Source organism: Apus apus, chromosome 20 (genome assembly GCF_020740795.1).
Source record: "Apus apus isolate bApuApu2 chromosome 20, bApuApu2.pri.cur, whole genome shotgun sequence".
NCBI lineage: Eukaryota > Metazoa > Chordata > Aves > Apodiformes > Apodidae > Apus > Apus apus.
The window spans coordinates 5,113,402-5,124,471 of NC_067301.1; the positions used below are offsets into that span (position 1 = coordinate 5,113,402).

General features: G+C 49.4%; 1 protein-coding gene across 4 annotated transcripts; it reads right to left on the reverse strand.

Moving 5' to 3' along the window:
• Nucleotides 1-379: 379 nt before the first annotated feature.
• MTHFR (methylenetetrahydrofolate reductase) lies at nucleotides 380-11,068 on the reverse strand. Of its 4 annotated transcripts, none has more exons than XM_051637282.1 (13): nucleotides 10,993-11,068; nucleotides 10,265-10,306; nucleotides 8,243-8,494; nucleotides 6,881-7,119; nucleotides 6,458-6,568; nucleotides 6,102-6,295; nucleotides 5,397-5,647; nucleotides 4,543-4,677; nucleotides 4,115-4,295; nucleotides 3,591-3,773; nucleotides 2,109-2,210; nucleotides 1,741-1,860; nucleotides 380-1,222 (listed from the first exon to the last, which is right to left on the reverse strand). In XM_051637282.1, the coding sequence occupies exons 3-13, from the start codon at nucleotides 8,482-8,484 to the stop codon at nucleotides 1,025-1,027; spliced, it is 1,956 nt and encodes a 651-aa protein (XP_051493242.1). In that variant the 5' UTR covers nucleotides 8,485-8,494; nucleotides 10,265-10,306; nucleotides 10,993-11,068; the 3' UTR covers nucleotides 380-1,024. The 4 variants fall into 4 exon arrangements, with proteins under 4 accessions (XP_051493242.1, XP_051493241.1, XP_051493243.1 ...); XM_051637281.1 differs by having other exon boundaries at nucleotides 6,102-6,316; XM_051637283.1 differs by lacking the exons at nucleotides 10,265-10,306; nucleotides 10,993-11,068 and adding an exon at nucleotides 8,080-8,136 and having other exon boundaries at nucleotides 6,102-6,316; nucleotides 8,243-8,269.
• Nucleotides 11,069-11,070: the final 2 nt, after the last annotated feature.

Consider the following 11,070-nt stretch of genomic DNA (forward strand, 5'->3'; position numbering starts at 1 on the left):
TTGTTAAGTACACAAAGCAGCTTCCATAGCTCCCCCAGCCCCTTATTTCAAGGCTGTGGGGCCTAAGGCTGTTCAGAGTCATTAGGTCAGGAAAGAGAGGCTACCTTCCCTCCAGGCACTGGAACAGGACCACCCCAACTCCTGTGAGCTTGCAGAACGGAGCCAAAGTTTGTAGCAGGTTGCTTTGGGTAAATTGTAGGTTTTAAGCTTTCTTTGATCTACTGTGGAGCTTTGTCCATACTTAGGGTGTGTGTTGAAAGTGAAGGTACAACTGCCCCATAAACAACTTGTTTTCTTGAAACTTCCCCTTGTGCCAGGCTCATTAGGTTGCAAACAACATGAGTCTTTGCTGTTTACTAGAGTATGGCCTAGTACAGGAGACATTTGTATTTGTGTATTTTATTTACTTAATCTAAGAAATAGTGTCATTCCTACTTGGTCTCATCTGGAAGTGAAATTTACGTACTGCTATTAAAAAGAAAACAGGAAATATAATAAAAGGAAAAAAGTAGGGAGAAAATCTGAAACTTTTTCTGGAGTGAGTGCAAAAGAGCCTGATATGATCAGTTAGGAAGAAACAGATCTTGGGAGTGCAGTGTAAAAGGGTTGGTAACTGCTGGAAGAATATCCTTGCATAGACACTGCTAACAGGAGTGTTTTGGCCACTAAGGTGGCATTTCTGGCATGAGAAAGCTACCAGAATCACTGAGTTTTATCATTTTGCACAAGAGTTCTCCTGTTTCTGTAACCAACATAGCCACGATGAGCACCTCTTCATCCTGCAGAGTTGACCTTCAAGCTCAGCCTAGAGTCTTAGCTCAGAGGTTCAGGTAGTTCTGGCTGTTGTTCAGGGAGGAGTCAAGGAGCCTTTGTATTGGGGATAGAAGAGCCTGTAGTGTGAGTAGATCAGAGATCTAGCCTGGCCATGGGGCTTAGGAGTGTGCGCTCCACCATCAGCACAGGAACTGCTTTTTCTCTCCCCGCAGTCAGTAGACAGAAGGAGGAAGTAAGGGATTAGGAATTTTCACTGCTGAGTTGGAGAGTTCAATAGCTCAAAAGTATCATCCACAACCTGCCAGAGGCAGTTTTCAAGTGGGAAATCATTGTCCACCAGGTTGACCAAATAGTAGTTGTCATGGATGTACTGGATGATCATGCGAGAGGGGGACTCCTCTTCATAGAGCTTGGCCCATTGCTCAATCCACAGTGCAAAGGCCTCATCCTGCCAAGGAAAAAAAAATGGTAGTGGTCTAATGCACGTGTCAGAGCTGCATTTTCATATTGCCTCATTTAGGACAGGGCAACACGTGCCTGGGTAGCTTATGGCCTGTTTCTTACTAAAAAGGGCAAGACCTGACCAAGGAGCCTGGTGCTTTCCAGTCAGTGGGAAGTGCCCTGAACACGACCATGCAGAGCTGAAAGGAGACAAGTTTGCGGTTAAATGGCTCAATGCTGCCCCTGTGTGTGAGGAGAGGGAGAGCTACTGCCCAGAGCTCTGGGAGCCACTCCGGTGACAGTGGTGGCTCCCAAGCCTTCTGTTACTGGATATTTGGTGTCTCCCTCTTGCCAGGGCAAAGCTCTCCTTACACTGAGGGAGCTGGAGGTGCGATACCTGGACATAATCTGCAAGGTAATATCTCAATAGTGTTCAACTATGAGAAATGTCACAAGCTAAAAACAAACCACACACCCTGAACTTCCAGGGCATGACAGCAATGTAGCCAGCAGGAGAGGACTCACCTTCCAGGAGAGGAAGCTCACGGGATCCACTACAGTGGGCTGGATGATCTCTCTGCCTGGGAAGATGCCCCAGGTGACAGCATTGGGTTGCAGATCTGGAGCATTGGTAATATTCTGGCCCTGCCAATGGAGGGAAGACACTTTTGAAGCAACTGCTGGAGGAAGGATTGAGTGAGTTGCAGCAAGTGTGTTTATCTTCTCTTTATAATAAGATCACACAGCTGCTGTACATTACAGCTGGCTTATTTCACTTTTCCTTCATCAGCCCCACTTTGTCCCACTTTGTATGTTCACAGTGATACCTTAATCTTTGTTTGCCTCTTTCCCAGGGCGGTGAAAGGAAAAGTGTCCTGTCCCCAACAGCCTACCTTGACATTGACAATGTGGTAGTTCACTCTCAACTCGTACTTCTTCAGCACTTTGAGCAGTGCCGTGACGATCTCACTGGAGGTGAAGAACTCTAGGTATGCCTGCAGGGGGAGAGAGGGGGAGAGAGAAAGAGGCTTTCCTCAACGCACGGCTGGGACACATACAGGCAACCAAGAAAACAGCTGTACAGTCTGTGCTGCTTGGAAACCAGGCAGCTTAAGACTTGAATGTCTGTTCCTGGAAACATGTACTATAGAGAAGGCTCGAGCAAAGGGCAGAGCAAATTAGTAAGAGAGCTGGAGGAAAAAAAAGAAATCTGGGGAGAAAAGAGGTTAACAGCCCAGGTCATGAAAACTACAACCTTCCTGATTTGCACCCACATAATCAGACAGGCTGGAGTAAGCTCCAGCCAGCCTAGCCACAACTGCTGTGCTTGGGAAGCAGTCAGCGCCAGACAGAGTAGAGCGCTTGGGAGAGGCCTGAGCTTATTTGTGTTCTCCATGGCACCCTATGAACAGCAGTGTCCTGCCAACGCACCCCAGTCTGGCAGGAGCAGAAGTCTGGGGTCTCAGCTGGGTGCTCCCAAGCCCCCTACCACTCCCTGTCCTCATCTTTTATTCCAAATTCTCCCTGTGTGCTTATACAATCCAATTCTGTAGTTCCATCCACTGCTGCTGTGTGCTTGGCTGCTCCCAACAACTGCTTCCCCTCCCCCTGTTTCCTGGCTATTGTGTGAGATGATGGATTTCCCTTCACCTCGGGGGAATTTTTTCCTTTGAAAACATAACTGCATTTGCCATCTGCTGGTCTCATGGCTTTAGCGGTTGGGATCCCTTTTGAACAAGGCTGCTTTGTTTCCTAGTATGAGCCACTTGCTTGGTATTTACCTTGATGGGAGATCCCTATCACAGCCATTACTGGCAAGGCCCTAGGGCCTGAAAATGTATGGCAGAAGGAGGCAAGCATGGGAGGTAAGACTGCTTGCAGGCCAGGGAAGGGACCTGGCAGCTGTCTGGACAGCACAGCAGCAGTTCTGTGGGGTGGGGGCATTGGAGAATGCTGCCTTAGAGAAGGGCAGATAGGGGATGTTTAAAATGCCCAGTTATTATCATGAGAAGCTGGATGGTAGAGATCCCCATTTTATGAAAAACTTGGGTGCTTCCTGCATCACTGAATGGGATAAGATGCAGAAGTCAGGCATGTGTTTGTATCAAAAACTTCATTGCCCTGCTCAAGAAAGAAGTAAAACCAAGAAGCTCTGTAGATGTTGAGGTGGGGCAAAACAGCTATGAAGTAACCCACAGAGGTGACATAGTCTGTGTTGTAAGACACCAAAGGAGCTTTGCCTCATATCAGCAAGAAGGCATTAAGATAAGAAGCAAGCAGAAGGATTATCTGGGTGAAAGCCTAGGACTGCCCCACCTACCAGAGGCTGAACTGGGTCATAACTCTTTGCTGCCTAGCCCAGAGTTGTGCAGTACCTTTTGGAAGACATATCCCCCACTGGGCCCCCAGCCTACAATGGGGTCTGTGGATGGTTTGCCATTGATGTTTGGCTGGGAGTTGATGGTCAGGATTCCTCGTCTGTTCACCTTCTCCAGCTGCTCCTTCAGAAGGTTGGTTTCAGTAGCAAGAGGGTCATCATTCCAAGGCATACATGTAACCTACCATGAGGAGAAAGGATGGCTCACAATGGATGTAACAACCCTTTTGTTATTATCTGGATGCTGAAGGAACTCAGGGCAGAATTCCCAGGTTTTGATCAAGGGGCAAGGACATCCTCAACTCTTGACTGCTGACATGTCAGTACTGGTCCTGTTGTACTGTACCAGCTTTGCTTTTATGTTGAGCCCTACCTATGGATGTTGGATTCTGTTCAGCAAGCCCTTTTAGATAGGGAAGTGCCAATTCTTCTTTAGAAGAACAATGTGGTACCCAGAGTGAGAAGAAAATATGCACTGTTTTCTGTGCCACACTGACCATCCCTTCCTGGGCCATCACTCACCTTGTGCCCATTCTTGTTGGGCTCTCCAGTGATGTAACATGTGAACACCTCAAAGACGCTTTCCTCCCCAGTCAGCTCTTCTCCCCACATCTTCAGGAGCTCCTCCCGGGGAGACTTGCTCTTCAGGTAGAAGAGGTAATAGTCCTTCAGTTCCCCAAAGGCTGGAGAGGAGGAGTTGCCCCTGTAAGGAGAGCAGACACTGGATTAAGAAGCTAGTGAGGAAGACAGCCACCCAGGAGGTATCCAGCAAAATCCACCTAGAGACCAAAAGCCTCAACATCTTGGTGCCATTCTTCTCATTAAAATCCAAGCAACTGGGAACCACTTCAAGAAGCCTCCTGTCAAGTCTAACATGTGCCCAGGACACCACTAATGACAGACCAGCTGTGGAGCAGGCTTTCATGCCACACCTGGAGCTCAGTGCTTACCATCGGCCGTTGGGGAAGTCGTCCCATTCCTGAGTCCGATAGATGTAGCTCTTTGGCCGTGAGGCCCAGAAGATTGGCCTGACATCTTCAACTCTTCTCTTGGGGTGAGCACTGACTGCCCAGGGCAGGGGCCGCCTGCATGGGAGGAGCAGGTGTTAACACAGTTCCTCTGCTGACTTTCTGGAAGCTCTTTCTCAAGATTACCTCTGAGGACAGCAAGTAACAGCGGCTAGGAAGAGTTCTTCATGTCAAAAAGTAGGACAGAAAACTCTTACTTCCTTTATGAAAGATCTTTTCCCTCACGGGATGCTTGGTAGGTGTCTATTAAATGTTTAAGTACAGGACTGACACCTGAAATTGGAGGAGGTAAAGGAGAAAGCACTGCAAAACATCTTTGAACAAGAAGAAAATACAACTATCCATTTTTCTTTGCTTCCTCTAGTCTATGCTGAAGCCTGTGGACTCAAGAGAAGCCCACATTTCCTTTGTCAGCTGCAGAGAAACCCTAGAAATCCACAGCAGGAGCTTACACAGAACGTAGCCTGTAAGAGGGGTTGTGACAGACCTCCAAAAACATGTTTCTTCCAAGTGGCAGCTCTAAGAGTTGAGGTTTTTAAAGTTCCAGAACAGGCTACTTTAAAGCCACTTGACTAAAATTCCTCCTTCAGCTGTCCCCTCTCTTCCTCCCAGCTCTTCCCAGAGACCTGCAGGAAGGGTGAACTTCTAAATGCAGAAAGGTGCTAAAAAAAGAGCAGCAGAGAAGAGATGCCAACCCACCCATGGCTTGAGCCTTCAGTAGATGAGATGGATTGATGTGAAAGACGAACAAGGAGAAATCAGCATACTCTGCTCACCTGGGGTCCTCCTTCCATATGCCCAGACGCTTAAGGACTTCTGTAGTAGCCACTTCCCGATTGAGGGTGTAAAAATGGAGCCCATGCACCATGCCACTATCCAACAGCTCCCGGCACATGGACACTGCCAGCTCCACCCCATAGTTTCTGATAGCTGCATCATTGTCCTTGATGGGCTCAATCACATCTTTGATTTCTTGAGGCACTTCCAGCTTGGAGAGTTTCACCAGCTGGCGCAGCGAGTGGTAACCCTGGATGAGGATGCAGGGGATTTTCATTTTTGCAGTAACACAGGTACTGGATCTCAGTTTTGTGGCAGGAAATTTAGAAGTGGGACTCCTGGATTCTACTCCAAGGCCCCATCTCTAGGATAATCATCATAGCACTTTAGATTATTTCTTCCCATTTCTTTCCCTGAGCCCAGCATGCTGACAGTGATGTCTAACACCTTAGGGCTGACAGACCATTTTCCTTTATATCCACTTGCCATATGGGCACAGAAAACCTTTTAAGCTCGTGATAACATGCCTAGGAGTTTAATCTGAAAAAAAAATCTACAGATTTATCACCTGCTTAGCACTCTCACTTCCCAAAATTTTACAGAGGATGTTTACAGACTTCTCTCAGGCCCTGACCCACCACCACAACATCCACAAACATCCTGGATCCTTACTCCCTCCCCAAACCAGAATGACTGGGTTTTACCTGTATGGGGAAGATGCCAGGAATAATGGGACAGGTGATGCCAATGGCTTGACAGTCCTTCATGAACTTGAGAAAGGTTTCTGATCGGAAGAAAAGCTGTGTAATGATGAAGTCTGCTCCAGCAAAGACTTTCTCCTTCAGGTGCCTCAGGTCTGCCTCATAGCTCTCAGCTTCAGGATGACCCGTGGGGTAGCCTTTGGGGGGGGAAAAAAACCCTGGTGGTGAGGACAACACAATAGAAATTAGAAAAGTAGCTAAACTGTGCTGTCACTTAAAGCCAAGGTCCAGAGAGGCACTGCTGTGCTCATTTCCTTGTCTTGGACCCTTCCCCACACTCAGCAATGAAAGAGATTTACCTGCCACACAGATGTCAAAGTAATCATCAAATTCATTGCGAATGTGCTTAACCAGGTCAACAGCATAGTTGAAGCCATCTACTTCTTCCTCCCATTCCTCACCAGCAGGATCTGAAAAGTGAACAAATCCACAGCTCTCTCCAGCTGTTTTCTGGACTCAGATCTGCTAGTGTTGTAAGAACCTCCTGCCATCAAAAGGGAAGACAAGATGAAACCTCCATGTGTGCAGTTTTACCCATGGACTGCTTTTGTCTATTTGAGCTGGAGGGACTGCTAACAAAGGGATCAGGTGAAATACAGTCTCAACATTTAATTCCCGCAGCAGGAAGAGCCTCTAAACCTTATTTCATCACTTCTGCCCTGGAACTGAACACAGTAGCAATACAACCTCAGCCCTATGCGTCACAGGACAAAAGGATTCACCTCCACGCAATGCCATGATGTTCTTCAAGCCAAGCCTCTTGGCCTTCTGCAGATGCCCTGTGATGTCATCCTTGGTTTGATTGCAGCACGTCATGTGCAGGATGGTCTCCAGGCCACAGTAGTTGACTGCAGTGTTGGCAATAATCATGGAAGAGGTTTCCTTGTCAGATCCTGGGTCCCCTGCGGGGTGCCATGTCACATCAATGAAGAGTGGACCACCCGCTCCCATACGGTCAAACCTGTGGATTTTAGAGCTGTGTTGGCCTACCAGGCAGCCAGCTCCCCTCTATGTGCCTGGGATATCTTGCTCATTGCTGGAATGCCAGCAACAGGCAGAGAGAGCTTGGAAGAGAGCAGCAGGAGAGACCAAGAAAAGTGTTGAAGTAGGAGTTTAGCAAGTGGCCAGTGTAAATAAGGAAAATCATCCTTTCAGGCTGTATGAGGAGGTTATGGTCTCTTTGAAGAAGAGGTGACTTGTGTTCTCTGAAGAATACACTTCCTCCCAGCATGCTCTATTAGACTGTTAATGTCTTCTGATAGACAATACAAGCCCTATTCCTTTTGAGATGGCAGACTATGATGCGACTCCTGTTCCCAGCTTTAACTGTAGAGGCCACAACTATGAAAAGATGGACCAGATCCCTGTTCAATTCCCAAATGTGCCTAAGAGAAGAGACAAAGGCTCCCCACACATGTCTCTCTCTCACTCTGGATTGGAACAGACCCTTCTGTTTAAAGTAAACCTGACACTGTGATATAGCAGTTACAAAAAGTTATTAAACTCCCTCTTCTCCAGGTGAGTACATGGTGGCTCCTGGGCTCCCCACTGAGCTCTGGGATAATCTTTAGCTCTGCTGACAATTAGTGCCTTTCATTTAGCATGCAGATGGGGACACTTCAGAGGCTGAATTTGTTGGCCTCAGTAATACAGAGGCACAGAGCATAGTGGCTGGATGATTCTGAAAGCAAGTGGGAGTCTCTGTTCCAAAGACTTGGGCACACTGCCCATCAGGTAATATTTTCTGCTTTTAATAGGTACTTTTCTGCTCTTTTGTCCTCCAGCACTGTGCTTCAGCCCCTCAGCATGACAGTGGGGTTGCTCCATCTTTATAAAACATGGGAGAGGGGAAAGACTGGCCCCCTCAGTAACCCCACCATGACACTTAACTCTTCAGGGCCTCCAGGGGAAGACAAGTTACCTGGTGTCCATTACCCTCCTCAGCAGGAAAGCACAGCCCCATTACCTGCTTCGTCACCTGGAAGGGGAGACAGAGCATGGGGCACGGCCTGCCTCGTTAGCTATTTCCCAGCCCTCCACCAAAGACACTTCACCTCTCCCCTCTCCCACCCTTCAGCCCTCACCTGGAGATGAGATTGACAGCAGCATTGGCTGTGCGTGGAGGGAAGAACTCCAAGGAGAACCACTTGTCTCCAGAGTCCTGCCGCCGGCGCATCTTCTCCCGCAGCCGCTCGTGACGGTCGGCGTCGAGGACAGGGGTGGAGCAGCGTGAGCTGTCCTTGGAGCTCTCACTCCCACTGCTGCTGCCACCATCAGACTTGGAGCTGGAACTGGCACTGCAGGTATGCTGGGTCTCGTTGACCATGGTGAGCTTTCTGGAGGAAGAGAACAGAGGGAGCACAGTGGGTACAAGGCAGGGCACAGATCTCAGCAAGGAGCAGTTACAGCTGGGGTGGGCAGCAGATGATGGAAAGGAAGCCTGTGCCAAGACCCAACATAAATCATCACCAAGCAGTTACTTTTGCCAGCTCTCACTACAAGCTGCAGTAGGGGATCTGGTGAAAACCAAATAAAAAGCATGTGTTTAGATAGTGTTGAGAGAAATAACACAACAGATGGCTTCATGCCACTTTGATGCGGCTCTTCTGTGCCTGCTGGGTCAAATTTGGCTCTCAAAAGAGTCAGGTCAACATTACTTTTGCCCTGACTACAACTTAGCAAGCCAGCATTCCCACATGAATCAGGTGAGGGCCTCTTTGATCTTGTCCAGACCAAGGCCACATGCCAACAGGTTGTTTTTTATCCTACACCAGCTGCCTCTTGGACTGTCTCCATCTTCAGTTTCCCTTCTGTTTGTGCCCAAAAGGCAGTGCTTCTTTAGAGTGCAGGCAGGAGAGCAAGTGCTCATGGGGCAGGTACACAGGAATGCACAAACTATTCTTGTCAGCAGAAAGTGCAGAATCCTCTCTCAAGGAGGGCCCAAGGCCATTCCCACAAACACCATCCTGTGTTTTGTCTTTGCTGGCATCAGACAGTTGCATTTCTGTTAGCCTTCTTCCACGAGACATACCATCTCCACAGACAACTGTCCCCTCTGCACACACTCAGCTCCTCCCTTTACCAGATAGGCTATTTGTGTTCCTTTCCTCAGCCACTGAGGCTGCTTGGAAACAAGGTCACCAGAGACCATCCCCTTCTCCCTGCCTTGTAACATGATCGTTGGTGCTTGCAAAAAACCAGCACTGCAAGTCAGTGATACACGTGGGTCTAGGCTGCCCAGCTCCACTTAGTTCCCGAAAGTATTTCAACCAATGCCTTCAAAATTAGGTAGTGATTACACATAATTAGGGAAGAGCTGCCAGAGAATTTGGATCTGCATTTGTTGCTTATGTATCTGCCAAAACTTAAAAATTATCACTGGGAAACACCAAGCATTACGTAACGTTGGAGCCTGTTTTGGAGGAAAGGGTTGGATGAGCTAGTGAGCATGTTGCCCTTATCATAAGATCTGTGGGTTCATGTCATGGATGACAAGTCCAAAAAGACTTTGAACTCATCTTCTAGTGTTTACACTGGGTTGCAAATCTAGCAAAACCCTTTGGGAGAAAGTCTACTTTTACCATCTGGGGATTTCTCCAGCTGGCAGGAGATAAGAGAAAGAAGTGCTGGCTTTCTGCTGCCAGGAGGAACTGAGAGTTTGAACTATCTTGTGTACCATCATTGCAGGCCATGGTGAAAATGCTCAACACAGACCTACTGACAAGTGAAACAAAAGCAACTGGGTACACAGTAACAGCCCTGACCAAACTCTCCCGAAGGATTTTGCTTGGCATCCACATGGCACTAATCTGGGAGCGTTATCCCACAGCATACACGGGTGATCAAGTGGGTGGTGAAAAATCACATGCAGTCAAATCCCATAAATCACTTCTAACAAGCATGCACAGCACTGTGGGCAAATCAAAGAACCTCTGTTTTCCCACTTTAGATTTCATACCCATCACAAGGAAAATTAATGTCTCTATAGGTTGAGATTTGCTGTTAAGCACTGGCCCTTATCTTACTGGCAATCTAGAACCACCAAGCCAGAAGAGAGGCCCCACTTAAATTTTCTTTACAAGCAAGATTTAGAACAGTTTCCTTACCATCAGCTGCATCACCGATCTGCCAGCATAAGCTTGCACTTGCTGCAAAGAGAAAAAAAGGTTTTCTAAACAAGCGTTGCAAACTAAGGCAATGAGGAACACCCCTCAGGGGTGTGTCGGTGCTCCTGGCTGTTACACCGCAGAGCTCGGAGCTGCAGCTCCGCACGGTGATGCAGAGCAGCGCGGCTGTGCCTGTTGTGTTTATGTGATGTTGTCTCTGTCTTCCGCCGTGTTCTTACCGCCTCCAGGCCCGAACTGACACCCCCCACCCCGCAGAGCACAGGGGTCTGTATCCTCCTAAGCTCAGCTTTCCCGCCCCAGCTCAGCTCGGGTGCACAGATGTGCACAGATGTGCACCTGACACGCGGCACAAGGCTGCAGGGCCGGGGCATCAGGGTGACAGCCCTGCGGGACAGAGAAGGGCCAGCGGCAGGATCCACAAGCTGGGCGCGGCCAGGGGAAGGCGGCTGGGAGAGAGCCGGGGTGGGATCCTGCCATCCCCGCGGCTGCCGGGGCAGAAGGGCGGCCAGCAGCGCCGGGGGTCCCTGCGGCAGCGCCATCGATCGTTCCTTCACCTCGGCTGAACCCGCTGGGAGCGCGGCTCAGCCCGGGGCACCGGCGGGCGGGTCGGGCCCCGGCAGCCTGGCCTGGCCCCCCGGGGGGGGTGCGGGGGTGGGGTGTCCCCCCCCCCCCCCGGGGGGGTGCAGGGTCCCCCGGGCCCCGCTCACCTGCCCTCCCCGCCGGGCCTGCCCCGCTCGTGCGCGGCCTCAGCGCCTCGCGCCGCCGGGGCGGGGCCGGGGTCACGC

Coding starts and splice junctions, on each gene's coding strand:
- MTHFR (XM_051637281.1), bottom strand. CDS start 8,484: ATGGTCAACGAGACCCAGCATACCTGCAGTGCCAGTTCCAGCTCCAAG. Junction 6,569..6,880: donor CATCATGGCATTGCGTGGAG/GTGAATCCTTTT, acceptor TTCACTTTTCAG/ATCCTGCTGGTGAGGAATGG. Junction 5,648..6,101: donor CTGGCATCTTCCCCATACAG/GTAAAACCCAGT, acceptor ATCCTCATCCAG/GGTTACCACTCGCTGCGCCA.